The sequence below is a fragment of the Bombus pyrosoma genome, linkage group LG2 (genome assembly GCF_014825855.1).
Source record: "Bombus pyrosoma isolate SC7728 linkage group LG2, ASM1482585v1, whole genome shotgun sequence".
NCBI classification, from domain to species: Eukaryota; Metazoa; Arthropoda; class Insecta; order Hymenoptera; family Apidae; genus Bombus; species Bombus pyrosoma.
In genome coordinates, this window is record NC_057771.1 from 3214962 (window position 1) to 3231137 (window position 16176).

The 16176-nt window shown below is 29.3% G+C and overlaps 1 protein-coding gene and 1 long non-coding RNA gene across 5 annotated transcripts in view; one reads left to right on the plus strand and one right to left on the minus strand.

Moving 5' to 3' along the window:
- Positions 1-16080, plus strand: part of LOC122576660 (inositol-pentakisphosphate 2-kinase) — a 79604-nt gene extending 63524 nt beyond the window's left edge. For 3 of the 4 annotated variants that reach the window (XM_043747315.1, XM_043747322.1, XM_043747305.1), the window contains 6 exons: positions 7463-7667; positions 11759-11958; positions 12411-12833; positions 12915-13118; positions 13408-13763; positions 13933-16080. In XM_043747315.1, coding sequence (XP_043603250.1) covers positions 7463-7667; positions 11759-11958; positions 12411-12833; positions 12915-13118; positions 13408-13763; positions 13933-14152 — 1608 coding nt within the window. In that variant the 3' untranslated portion in view covers positions 14153-16080. The remainder of the gene's footprint in view (positions 1-7462; positions 7668-11758; positions 11959-12410; positions 12834-12914; positions 13119-13407; positions 13764-13932) is intronic. The other variant, XM_043747330.1, reaches the window with a different exon arrangement.
- On the minus strand, positions 246-3343 carry LOC122576705. Its single transcript, XR_006319864.1, has 3 exons — positions 3329-3343; positions 1955-2271; positions 246-1854 (listed from the first exon to the last, which is right to left on the minus strand). It is a non-coding gene; the product is annotated as an uncharacterized LOC122576705 (long non-coding RNA).
- Positions 16081-16176: the final 96 nt, after the last annotated feature.

A 16176-nucleotide genomic window follows, 5' to 3' on the forward strand; every position in this document is an offset into this window, starting at 1 on the left:
AAGATGGAACAAGTTAACTCGCCAATTTCTTTGTACGTTACACGAAACAGCCAATGATTAATCTAATTTGAGTTATTTCAATGCTATTATGTATTTCTATTAATTTAATTCATCAAGGCGAACCGTTCAAATTAGATATTCGGAGTTTCCTTTTTCGAGAAGCGTAGGCTGGTTTCAACGAGACAACTCTTTATTTGAGTGGAAGATAATAAGAACGAGGACGGCTAATAGTACCATCGTTGAAAACACAAGGTAGAAGAATCATGAAGACGAAATTCAGTGATAAACCAAATTCATTTTATTTCATTTTCACTTCCTTGTTTCAAAGGAAAAAGCAGTGTTCTTGTTGTACAATTTTTACAACCATATGGATGTGAAAGAGAAGAGATGTCTTTGCCAGCTGACATAAACCTGTTTCAATACATTCGTCTCATGTGTATACGATACTTTGCTATTTGCGTCAGAAATTCGTCTCATGTATATACGATACTTTGCTATTTGCGTCAGAAATTAAGTTTGTATGTATATATAATGGTTTATGGAAGTTATTTTAGCAGAACATATCTATCATCTAATAAAGTACGTTTAACGTGGCAACGAGTAGCATGTTACGATGCGTTAGCATGTGACACTATTCATTATGACTATGCGATATCGTTACAGTTTACAGTTTTACAGTGTCACGATACACCGGTGTCTGTTTTTCTATTCTAAAATAGTTTGTGAATGTTTCTCGTAAGATGCGTAAATTTGCATTACTGCTACATTATTATCGTCATTTTATTACACTGTTGCAGTTACCTTCGAATCTGTTTATTTCAGGCAACAAATATATGTATATAAATATACATATGATACACAATATGATACACAAATATCAAAATGTTTTAATAGATCGCAATATATCGCATCGAATATCTGGAGAATCGAGATAATGTCCTGAGGCAAGGAGATTTTGTAATTCCCTGTACATATACATGTGTATTATTGAATACAAACTAATCTTTTAATTATTTTTCACTTTTCACTCTTCAACTTGTTTGATTGTAATCTCTTACCATGTCTTTCCAACTATTTTTACAAGTTGCATTCGTCGATATATGTAATATTATCTTGCGCGCGCGTGTGTGTGTGTGTGTGTACACATAAATATATATAAATATATATATATATATATTTATTTATTTATTCGTAAATTGTTCAAGCGATCAAGGAATTTCGAAACTGATTTCAATATTCTCTGGTATTGTTGAAAAAATTAGCTGTCGCAAAGAGTACATTGAACAAACGAACAATTTATATATTCCCCAACCACCCTCCGACGTCCTTTTATAATTTGCAGCATTCATCTATCATCACATAAACATCCGTCTTCTTACTTGCAACGAATTACAAATCACTCGCCCACGTTCTCGCAATTACGCTTATTTCCACTTCCTGTCTGTCTTTGCAAGCTTACTTCTTGCTTGGTTCCTTGAAACCAATATAACTATTGTACATATCATAGTCGTAATTACAATCAGAAATCAATCGTCACTTGACTTAACGCGTTTTCTTAAGATTTAGCAAATACGACTATGCTATTTACTATTTACATACTTACAGTCGTACATATATGAATTGGACGCAGTCGTTAAACTTTAAACCAATTGAAAAGTAGCGTAGAATTAAAACTTCAATACATGAATATGAATTAAAATAGGGATCGGTACTTATAATACACATTTATAGAATGTCGTTAAATATAATATGTATCAAAATTAAAAACATTACATACGTGTATATATTCGAATTCACTATACATATTTCTTCTGTTAGATCCATTAGACATTTGGATTGGTTATTAATCGATACCTGTAACGTATTTTTCCATTTTAAGACGAGATAGAATATAGAATATACACTGATGAATAAAGATAAACTGCTTATATAAGCTAGCATTGTCAATACATACTTTTATTGTTTGATAAATAATCATTGAAATAAAACGCACATCTGCCAACGTTTAATTGCCTTCCCGTTTTATGACAGGAAGAGTTTCCATGCATGATATGTACATATGTATTACATGTATATGCACATTTGTCACTCATCACTATTCATACTCATCATATGTACACTTATTCATGAAAGAAAGACAGCAAGACCAAGTGACAGTCGGTGAACGAACGAACGACTGACAAGGACAAGCTACCATTCTCTTTGTGTCAATGCGCATATATATTGCGCATGCGTGAGTGAGAAAAAGAGAAGCATAACTCTAATCTGTAACTGAACAAAGATAAAAAAAGAAGAGTGATTAAAATTGAAACGATGGTCGTTGACCTCCGTAATCGTTGGAAATGGTAATTGTTAGGTAGTGGGAAACTAAGCTGTTAGAGTTAGAGTGGGGATTTCATCAATGATCGATGAGTTTTTCGTTTCAAAATCATGGAAGATACCGTGATTGTGATTGTGAGTACATAAATGAAAAAACGATGTACATACATACATACATACATGAGTACATCGTGCTATAAAAAACAGATTACATTCCTTCATCCTCAAATTCAATTATTAATCAATTATTAGTTTTCAAACTTGATTTATTATTAATATTATAATAACAAATAAGATATACGTGCATGTTGTCCATTTTTTAACCAGTGCATCATTTATCTGTTCTATTGTAACTTTTGTTTTTGTTATAATTATATTTATATTAGAAAAGATGCTGCATTTTATTGAAAAATTACGGATATTATTAGTACTACGGATAGTACTGCTATATCGAACGATATTACGGTTGCGAGAGAATGAAAAGAAAGAATATTTTATGTTACAGGTAATAAGATGTAAAGTATGACGCATAAATTAATTGTGTATATATTGGATATATAGATTAGATACATACTTATATAGATATATGTAGGTATATGTATGTTTAATTTCTTCACTTGTTTAGAACCGAATAAACTCCTATAAATAATTTTTTTTATAAGAAAAAGTATCTTTTTCTATAACATTTTCCTTGATAAATACCGTGTTAAAACGCTATGTGTCATGAAAGTAAGCACATATAATATATGTACAATATATAGATATACAGTAATACACACTCTTGTTGGCACAAAGATGGGTGACGCACGAGAAACTTACCTACAGCCACGTCAGCCAAAGGACAATCTTAGGTATATGTATATGAATATGGATATGTATATGTATGTACATACATACATATATCGATTGGATGTTTATGTAAGGCGACAAGCACCTGACAAGTTCGCATGGATACCGCAAAATCAGATGTTCTAGATTTTATATTTGCTCGTATATTGACATCGCTTACCTACATCGACTTCTTTTTAATCGATAATACGAAACCGGCTCACTGCTAAATTTTTGCTTATTGTTAGTTCGATTGCGGTTAACCATTTGTTGATTCTCAAAAATAGAAATACAAGCTTGTCAATGATAAGTTCATCGCCACTGAATTATATTGAATTTCATTGAATTACACTGAATTACACTGAATTACACTCAATTACACTCAATTACACTCGATTACAGCCAATTACACGTCGTCGCTGAACTGTTGCCAAGCGATCTAAAAGCCAAGTCCTGCCAGTAGCTTCAACGATTTTGAACTTGTGTTGAATTCAAAATCTTAGGCATGTCAATGTCCATTAAGCGATATATTATTCATTGTGATGTGTGATGAAGATTTTGCATATACTTGCATTAATTCAAGAATTACTTGAAATGTCATATTTATCAATTATCTCAATTTGTATTCGCATGTTTCTTCTATTGATTCTTCATTCCCTTGATAGAAACACATTGATAACATTTTATAAACTTAAAAAATGTGCATATCTAAATATATACATACATATACGTACGATTTCTTTTTTCTAAAATCTTTTTCTCGAATTCATCACCGAGGTTATAGATAATTTTTTAAAATCTCAAAACTTAATTTCACCTAAGATAGCACACACAAATTATATTATGTTACATTATATTATATTATATTATATTATATTATATCATATTATATCATATTATATCATATTATATCATATTATATCATATTATATCATATTATATTATATTATATTATATTATATTATATTATATTATATTATATTATATTATATTATATCATATTACATTATATTATATTATATTGTATTGTATTATACACATTTACGAGCTCAGCCACATTGATATACCCGTTCTATTCATGTATGGCTGTGCTTCTAATTCTAACACTTTCAAAAGATCATTATGGAAACATTATTGACCAACCGATCATGATCGTTTTTTATTTTCTTTCAAGAAGATAATGTGGCAGGATGTGGTCTCGTTAGTGATATTGGCTACTTTCTGTATGAATCGCGATGTGCATACAAACATACGCACCAGTAATAATTAACGCCATGTCATTTAAGCAATTCACTGATAGTAATTGAAGCCTGCTACGCAATGGAAATTGTGGTTTGCCACGATATGAAATGCTGTCGACCTAATTTCAATTCCCTGACAAAGTACAAAGATTCAATGGACAAAGTAACGGGAAAAAGGCCTTATTTTTCCAGATTTTCTATACTATCCAACAATAGGTATTTTCGTGATGAGTTTCATTTGTTGCATCGCATTGCACCGTTTCGAAACTTGCTCTGTCTTTCTAATTAGATTCTCGTGACTTCAATAAGAGTGTACTGCGATTTGATTTCTGGAATATGACACCACTGTGTTGAGTTCAATAATGGTAATAACAATAAGAATAACACCAAGAATAACAATAACTAAAGTACTATAATAAAAAATAGAAAAATAATACAATAAGTGTTCAAAGTCGAAAGAAAATACTGATATTAACTAAAATACTAGAATACGATTGATTAGAATGTACTCGTTCTCATACGCTTGCACGTGCGCGAGTCCAATTGGTTCCTAATTCCTTGTTCCTTGACGCTTGAAGAAAATGCGACTTGATGGATGTGTAATGTAATGTGTATATGTATGGATACATATCTACGTATAGAGACGGACGGCTATTTAACTTTAACTGGCTACCATATCTTCAGATATTTGTTTAAAGTTTAGATTTAGGCTAGACGCGCGAAACCGTCAATCCGATCCAGCAGGTCTTCTATCTTCCGATGGACCGACACCGATATTAATACTGATATATGTACATACAGTGGCTCACGAAAGTATTCGAACGTTTACATATGCAAACTTGAATAGCCGAAATAATGTATATTAAATTAATTTGCTTAGACAAGTAGATGTCAACAGGAAGATGGAAGTCTTAAGACTATGTCAGTAAAATTTAAAAAGGATTCGACAATGTAGATAGGAGTTATGATACATTTATTAGAAACACGCATTGTAAGTCACTCACAAAAGTATTTGAACGCTACATATATTATTAAATTATTTAATATTAATATTTTATTGGACCACCTTTAGCAGCAATAATGTGTCTCAATCGACGTCCCATACCGTAAACCAATGATTTTGTAAAACTGCACTCAACGGAGTTCCATATTTCTATAATGCTTGCTTTCAGGTTATCTGAAATTTACTTAATCTTTATCCGATTTCAGCCCATAAATTTTGAGTCGGATTTATGTCTGGACTTTGCGATGGAGTAATTAACACGTGTGGGGTGTTATGTACGATTCATTCTTTCACAATTCTAGCAGTATGCTTAGGATCATTATAATGTTGGAAGTGGAAATCTACCAATAATCCTAATTTACTACCTAATTTACGGGCACTTTCTTTAAGGTTATTTTTTAAAATATTTAAATACTTATACTTATCAGGTATTCCATCAATAAATATCAAATTTCCGGTGCCACTAGCAGCCATGCATCCCCACACCATGACCGATCCACCTCCGTGTTTCACTGTTTGATGTAAATGTCGAATTTCCAATTCCGTATTTGCTTTTCTTCACACGTAATTTTGACCATCTGAGCCAAAAATGTTAAACTTTGACTCATCCGATAAGATGACTTTGTCCCAAAAAGAATTATCTTTATTAACGTAGGTTTTTGCAAAAGTCAATCTTTTTTATGATTTACCGCATTGATATATGGCTTTTTTCGCGGTACTCTGCCATGAAAGTCATTGTTTCGTAAGATTCGTCGACATAATTCCGGGTGAACTTCTTTATGAAACATATCAGCTACCATACTTGCGAGTTGAGGAGCGGATATAGTAGGATTTTTTTTTCATTAGCGAATGATAACTTTCTCCTTTCTTCCAGTCAATTTCTTTGGTCGACCTGATCGAGTTTTGTTTGCAAGTGTTCCCTCATTCTTTGACTTTTTTTTATTATGTAATGTATTGTAGACTTACTTCTGTTCACAATTCCGGCAATCTCGTATGATTTGCCGTCCTCATGTAATCGGAATATTATTTCTCTTTCACACTTTTTTGTTTCAGACTTTTTGATATTCATTTTAGATACTATTGTGCACACTTATACGTTACTGTTACTGAAACGATATCCTAACATCAAGTGAACGTATCAATATTTTCATTTAGCAATGATGTCTACATTCGGTGCAAAGGAAGATGAAAAACTATCAACTGTGTTACAGCGTTAGAATACTTTTGTGAGACATCATGAATGTTTCTAATAAATGTATCATAATTTCTGTCTATATTATTGAATCGTTTTCAAATTTTACTGATGTAATCTTGAGACTTTCCCGTCACTATAGATACCAAATTGTTTTAACAAATTAGTTTAGTACATCTCATTTTATTAATTGAAATTTGTAAGTGTAAGCGTTCGAATATTTTCGTGAGCCACTGTATGTCTTTCATATGAAATTGTTAAGGGCCAAAACAGTGAATATAGTAAGAAATATAACAAATACCGAGGAGTAATTACAGTACATTAGTACAGTGTTTATAACTGCATTTATGTAAAATTTAATTTTAAATAAATAGCTTTTTTATGGAGAACGAGAGAGAAATTTGATGTTTCATTTTTGCTTCAGTTTCTTTTAAAGCGTAAGTGCATATAAACAAGTAATAAACAGTTTACGATTCTAAATAATGTAATTTTGTCTTCAAATTTAATCGAAATGATTGGAATACATATGTAATTAAAAAATGAAAGCATTCTAGTTTATTTTGGTTTAGTATTACCTGATTGGCATTGTTTTAATTTATGCGTATAATTTTATTCGTTTTTAAAACAAAATTCCTTTATCCAAAAGCTTATACCTATGTATACACAAATCAGTATATAAATAGATATCCTTTCACTGTATGTTAAATTAAACTAATTAAGGAAATTAAAAGGTTTACCCGTTTCATTTTGCCGCAAATTTAAAATCATTGTAATAACATTATGTGCGTATATACATTATATGTGTATCATTCGAATGTAATATATACAAGTATTATATAGGTATTATATGTATAAATCTAATGTCTCTGTATGTTTCAGGAACAGAAAGTAATTCGATTTCGGAAATCGCTGCCAGATGGTGTTTCACCGGATGGCGGCAAACAACGAACCGAACGACAAGTGGAATTCGTGAGGTTTGTGGCTTTCTGTTTTTTGGGCCCGTACACGCAAGTCCCTGAGATTCTTCGTTACGATGCGAAAGACATTGCTAAACTTTCAGAAGCTATTCGACCTCTACGATCAGGTAATTATTTTCAAACTATGTACATAGCTAGCTTATAACAAATTTTATATGAAACACTATAGAATAGGCTACAGTGACGTGATACATCGAAATTATTTATTTTAATCATTTTAGTATACTTTTAAATTAGATAGACTTTGATTTACAAATTTAAAAGGTATCATATATATATACATACATATGTATTATGTATGATATGAATAGGAGAACGGTTATCGTCTATAGTCTATCCTACATGTACGAATATATTTCTTTATTCTCTAAACTTGGTTAGTACTACTTTAAACGTAATAGTTAATAGAATATAGTCTTCATTCGAAATTAATCAATAATCAAAGAGTACAAAGTAATATGTATAGCTAATTTTTATAGTAAGAAATTTTTTTAAATATACTTTTTGGTATCTTGGCGGAATACAAATTGTAATATGTACAATCTTGCTTCAAAGATACTTATAATCATGTGTTATCTGAAAGCTCTTCGGGATTCAATGAAATCTAATTCGATAGTGTTCAGTGTTCGTCCGCTTTACTTGCGCCTGCTAAATTTGTATTTTTTTCAAACTCAAGCTAACAATAAGGGTGAAAAAATCGTGCGTGGGACATTGAATCAGACCATGATCACAATCACAATGGCTGCATGAATTTTCTGGAATGTATAAAAATCAATTCGTCCAATTAAATTACTTCATGTTTTTCACATTCCTCTTATTGAAAATTCCGTTTTACGTTTATCTTTACTTTTATACGTCCAAATGTTTAAATTACCTTTTAGGTTTAGCGACAAATAACATTTTTTCCCCTCCGTTTATTTACAGATCCTATAAAATTTATACTTCTTTTTAATATTTATCCAATAGAATTAATGTATTTCTTGTGACTAATACTAATTGTAATCGTAATTGTAATCGTTTTTTTTTACTTTCAGAATATACAATGTGTGTGTGTGTGTGCGTGTGTGTGTGCGTGTGCGCGCGCGCGCGCGCGTGTGTGTGTGTGTGTGTGTATTGTATGCATGTAGTTCATAGCCAATATTTAATAATAATTTGTATATTGAAGATTGAAATTATTAATAGATTAATATTGATTTGAATATCACGTATCAACAGGCAAAAGGTATTTTCTCATTTATTTATTTTGTTTATTCGTTACTAAGTTCCGTCGAATATTTCTTTAATTGCAAAAATGAAAAAATCGAACATGTAGATATATATATTTGTAGGCATTTATTATGTATATCTGCGTGCAATATATTCTTCCAGCCATTGCATTGTTACGTACTCATAACGATGGGGTTACACTTCTCTTTTTCAGTATATCTTCAATCACAATATGTAATAATATCATTGCGCTATATTATATTATAAAATATGAGTAATTAATGTCACTTGCCTGTGTACTTTCAGTGTCACTGTTGCTGTCAATGTCACTATGTAATCTGTAGTGTGTAATGTGTAATGTGTGATGTATAGTATGTAGTGACGTTGGAACAGAGAACACGACCGCATTAAGGTTCAATTCGATTATTCTAGTGGATGCAAGGATTAATCTAACAAAATGATATCACGACTCATACTAGATAAATCTGCACCACATAGAAATGACTTTCTATTGACTTAACTGTTCCAACTTTAAAAAATATTCATTAATAATGACGTTACTGATTATTCGGTAGAAATATGTATGTTGATTGATTAAGATTTTTAGATGGGAACGTTAATACATTCTGCAATGATTGTAAGTCATATACATCATTATATCTACATAATATAAAATATTTCAATAAGTTAGACTGTATGTAAAAAACAAATTACATAATACAAAACCCTTGAAGCAATAATATTACATTTTAATATTGTTAATAAAATATATTACAGTAATTTTAAATATTATATTACACAAGTACATAGGTATAAATAAAATCTGTATTAACCAATTTGTAAAAGTATTAATATAAGACATACTTATCTTTTTTTTTTAAATGGCGATGTTACACATGAAGAAACATATTAGCGCGTAGTGTATGACAGGGCGGTAATAATCATATAAAAAATTAATCATTGAAGAGCTAACAAAAATTTATGACATATATTTTATGAATGCTGCTTTTCTGTACGGACCATCACACACCATCGCGCCAGTAAAGTACGTCAAGTACGTTACACGGTAGCTGGTAATTGTGCTGTGTGCACTTGAAATTTGAAACTCGAAAGAATGACGACGCGACACCGCGTCGTGCGACGTCGCATCGTATCGCCAGACACTCTTGAGAAAACATTAAGATAGCTTCGCACTCCTTTGTGTATTATTATGGAAGTATATACATACCTTCACGAAGAGGTCCACACGCTCCCCTGAGATGGGCATACACGTGCGATCAATCATTCCTACGAAAAGGGTACAGCCCCAGCGTAATATCTGCTTAGTTCTCCTTCGGGAAAGCTGATGCATGATCTATTGAGTCATCGAGCTTGACTCACCATCTTCTTCGCTACATCCCAAGTCGGACTTCACTTCAATATCATTTTCTCGCGCGTGGTCTATCCTCTTTCCCGAAGAATTATTACAGATGCCTTAGGAATTATTATAATTGCCGCAAGTTCAAAGATATTGTCGGATACTGATGAAATACAGCATAGCTTCTGTCGCATAAAAAAGTATTCAAATTTTATTATACCGAATCTAATAACAAATAAAATGAATTTAATAACAAGATATGATCTTGCCTCTACAATTTATAAATTTTATTATTAATTTAATAATAATTATTATAATTTATTATAATACGAGTTTTATTGCTTGATGAGCGCCATATTTTGAAACTTACATGGTGCGCGTGAAACTTGCCTCTACGAGAACGCGACAAGCTGATAAGAAGAAATTAGAACGATATGAGAAACCGTTTGCATAAAATGGAAACCGCTCGAATTACGAAGAAAACACGTTATACAGGAAATCTGAATAGCTTCCTCTTAATGAATTTTCGTACGTATGTATATTGTGTATGTATACTTCATCTGGACCACGGCTTTCCGATACTTTTCTCTTTTGCTTGCTACATGTTTGAAACGCCAATTATCGAGTGGCGACATAATATGTATCATAATAAACAGTGAGTCCTGTAAATTGCTTCACAATAATCGTGCCGAAATCGATAATTTCATAGTTGACATAATTAATAACTATATTCGTTTGCAAATGTACATTAATGTTTGGAAAGTTAAAATACCTATTGCTATATAGTATAAAGTTACTACGCTATAACTTTCACTTCATTTATTCTTATTATGTTATAGATCATAATTGTCAGAATATCTATCATATAAGATATTCGCGATGTGATGCGCAATACACTTTATTTTATACATCATTAATTTTTACGAAATATTAAAAAAAATTTGTTATTTTAATGTTAGTAATGTTTTGTAATTATACAATGAGTACAAAATTTTACCATTGTACCAATTATTTTTTTGAGGATAATTGCATAATTTTAGCTATGAGTATTTCATCTTGGAAGGTATAATCGTTTATGAGAACTTTGTACTCGATATAGATAATTATAAAATAATTTTAAGATAACATATTATTAATTTAACAAACATTTTTGGCAAATTAATCCTACGACAATATTTTAAATGTTTTAAGACTTTGAAACGAACTATCATGTACTTACATATGTACTAATATGTGGGTATATTAATTATTAAATAATAATTTTTTCATATTTTAATCAAAGTGAATCATATTTTAATCAAAGAATGACCCAAAGGATTTACATAATATGTGTTACTTACAATTACATTAATAGAATAAGATGAAAATTAATCCTCTAATATGGTCAACTTTAGAAGGCGAGCATTAGTTACTGGCCAATAAATTATATCTTGATAATCTGAACAAATTTTTATTCAAATTTTAGTTATTGTCATCAACAATGATCACGCAATTTGCCTATTTTAGATACATAGGTACATATTCCACTAATAACATAGAAACTATACTAATAAACATATGTACTTATAAATGAATGTTGCTTTCGATAGATCTTTCTATCCACTAATCATATTCTAAAATTGTCCTTTCTTTCAGATAAACGACGTAATAAGGAAATCATGGACATATATGCCACAACATTTCCGGATTACACGTTTCTTCCAATAAAATTCGATACTAATCTCTTTCCAACTAACAGAACATTTTGTGTTGAAATTAAACCAAAACAGGGCTATCTGCAAGATATTGATCGGAAATTTCAAAAATGTCCTTACTGTCTGACACAATATTATAAGGTAATATAATAATTTCATGTTTACAATAACGGCACGCCCTATACATATATATATATATATATATATATATATGTACATGTATATATATTATATATATATATATGTATATATATATATATGTACACACACACATAAGTACATATTGTAGCTATATCATGCAAACATAATGTATAAATATGTACATATATTTCTCATATCGCTCATCTACTACAACGATGATATAACTTAAAAGCAAAAATTTTAGGGAAAATATATTTAAATGTTTCATATAAATAAGAGCTACTTCCTATACCGATAAATCAACTTTTAAATCAAACGGCAAATTTTAAAAAAATTTTTGTTGCAATAAATGAACAATATATGACATATTATTATTTTTCTCTTTATCTTTCTCTGAAGATGAAATTAAATGAAATGAATATTTTTATTTAATGATTTTTTTATAATTTCAGTTAAGGAACAAGATGATTACATGCCGTAGCACTTATTGTCCGTTTGATCTCTTCTCGGGAGTGGAAACTCGTATGAAATCGGCACTAAAAGCACTACTAACATCACCACAGAATAATCTCAAGATTTTTAAGGATGGCGTTATAGTTTATGACCAAGAATCAACTTGCAGTGATCTTGAATGTGTCTTGACGGAATGGTTTCACAATTCTATTAATTTTACAAATATAGAATACATTGATCACTTTTGTAATTTAATTTGCACTGCTCTTTTACGTCCGTTTATTTCGGAAGAATTTAAGTGTAATATATTTCCTGCGCATGATTTGCGCACATCTGTTATCGAACAAGATTCGAAGACGTCCTCATACATTAATCCGGATCTGATAGCAAGAGCTAAGAAATATTTGTATTTTACTGGAGAAGTAGATATTAACTTTAAATCCTTGCGACATTTGCTTAGTTTAATCAAGTTTAAATATAACATAAATTTATCTCTTTTACAGACGTGCAACTTAAAGGGGGAAATATTGCCAAATAATTCGGTACTAGAACGAATACTTCATATGCAGCGGCTATCTTTTATTAGCTCAGAATATGTTTATAATACGTATTCAAAGTTTCGTTCATGGCTAACTGATGATATTATATATTCTAATTTAATAAACATGTTCAAACTTGATGATCGAATACCTTATCCCAAACAAAAAGTAAGTAAATATTTACTTATTGTATATTACGTATTATACATATATTTAATCCACGTACAATGTAAGTGATCAAATAATTCAAATCCTATTTCTAACATATATATCAATACTTCTACATTGGAATAATAAGTTACGAAACAACATATTTCATTTACAACATTTATCATAACATATGTAACTATACATATACGTACATATATATCTGTTTTATAGAAATGATTTTTTATAGTAGTAAAGATATCTTTTAGTAATATAGTAGAGATATCTTAACAATTCTCTTATTTTTCAGAAAACTACTATAGGCATTCCTGAAACATTAAGAGACACTTATATACAAACATATGCCAAAGATACTTCGATTTCAAAAAAATCCAAGCTTGACCACGACGATTATTGTGGCAACAAACGTATTAATAAGCCTAGTGAAAATATCCTTATATCGAAACCAATCTTAATACCAATTGAAAAACATAATTTATGGTGCAATAAATTTAGCGTATTAAGTAACGGAGATAAAGTACACTGTAACGAAAAAGAAACATATTTTTATGTAAATACTGAAAGTATACTATGCCTGCAGAACTATCTCTTATTTTCATGTGCTAGAGATTGTTCGATATTGATGTCATTTCGAGAAATAAATCCGTAAGTTTCGAAAATATTTTATTCTGCGAATAATGAATATTGAATAATATTTTATAACAAAAATATTTCAATAAAATGTTAAAGAAACAATTATTTAAGCTTTGAACAGTAATCGAATTGCTGGAAATTTGGATACTAATATACTTTTTTCTCTAATATGTATATGTAGGAATACAGTATCGCCTACTCTCGATAAAAATATAGTACAACTTCCAGATGGACTCAGCTTTGTTTGTAACATCAGGATATGTGACATAGATCCGAAAAGTCTACATTGCATTGAAAAACATCGGCAACGGGACATTGATGTTTTAAATTCAGTAATATCCTTTCTAGAAGAAGAATTTATAATTAAACACCAAAAGTCGTTTGAAAAACGATTACCGTAATAGTAATCTTCAACAATAAGTAAGACCTTACTGTGTAACGTTCCTGTATCTCATATCTTTTAAAAATATAGATGTTATACATATATGTATATTTTACGTATCTCTATGGTGTATGTAGTATTTATAAATATAGAGAACATATGTATAACAGATATGTTTGTAGAACATGTATAATACAAAAATTATAATATTATTATGTTACAGTTATATTGTAAAGTATTCACAATTAATAATGCAAATTCACAATTGTTTATTAAAATATATACTTCATATATTCATATATTCATCTAACATAATCAGTAGTTTAGTTAGTTTAACAAAAGTGTTTCAAACAGAAACTCATCAATAACAGATGAAGAATTTGCGGATGTAAAAGAGCTTCCAAGAAGTTTCATTTTTCCATTAACACACATACAGAGGGGGGGGGGGTGTCTTTATATTTCTATTAAATAATACCATATATCTTTCCTGTCATATTCTTAAACACATTATGTTAAAAGACGAAATCAGTGATGCAATAACACGTATCATTTTAATTATCTGATCCTAATAACTTAATTTGTTCCTAAATTAGTACCTACACTTTCATCGTCAATACATATTGATGTTCCTAAACAAATGAATGAATTGGCGATGAAGTTGTAAATTACATTTTATACAAACAAATAAATTATATTATTATATGTAATTAAAAATCAATTCATACTAAAAATAAGAAACAGATTATATTGTTATAGTATCAGCTATTTATTTAAATGATATAATTTTCATTAATTTATTTAAAATGATATATGTTTACATATTTAACAACGTTATTAAAGTCGTCCTTTTTGGTAACTAAAGAATATGGTCAAAAAATACATATATGGTATCATTTGAAAAATAAAGAAACTGAAAATGAAAATGAAAATGAAAATGAAAATGAAAATGAAAAATTTACACTTTTAAATTTTGATACCATTGAACTTTTGTTTGAAACATTCATTTGTTCGATTGCCGGAATCAGCACAAAAATCGTAATTCATGTACCACTCCGTATAAAAAAATAATTATACTATTATTTCATCAATATAATGATCACTAGATAATCTCGGTACTATTTTTGTTTCAAATTTTAAATATTAATATTTGCATTCAGTCAAATCATTATTTTATTTAAAAATTTGGAGATATTTATATAGTATCTAGTTATTATTAAATTAAGATTTGTATTTCTTATGATAATAATATCGAGTTTAATTAAAAGTAATCTAATGATAAATTATTGTTCATGGATAACCATTAGATTATTAAATTTAATTACCATTTTGTGCAAAACAACATAAAACATACTCTAGGAAGTAAGTAGAAATGATATATAAAATATACAATAGGATATTTACATAGATGTCAAAAGTAAAGTTACACATTTTTTATATTGCTCATTTATGATACATTATTTGAAAAAAAAAACTGACAATATTGTATTTTATTTATCTAAATGAGCACATAAATTGTTTGAAAAGTTTTCATATACATATATAGAAATGTAGCTATTAAGGTTGGATTTTAGATTTAATATGCAATCTGCAATCTTAATCAGATTGTATTTCAGATTAATATTTAACAAAATAAAATGAAAGCATGTACATTACGTGAAAATATTTGTAACTGTTTACTTAATATAAATTACGTGAATGCATAGACATCACATTAAATTTATAATGTACTGTATATCACATCATGTTTTATTACTAACCTATATGCGAGTACATAAATATTTAATGAAATAAAAATGATTTACATTGTGTACTATTATTATTAATAACCAGTATTAAATTGAAAGCTAAAGGTTTTATATAGTACATTTTAAATTATTTGTAAATACCAATTTCCATTAAAACATATATCGATATATGTTAATAAGTAATAAATGCTTTAATCGAAAACGTATTCATACATATGTACCTCTGTGTTAAATGATTTAAATCACTCCTAATAACACGTCACTTTTGAATGATTCTACTTTTTATTTCAATACATTT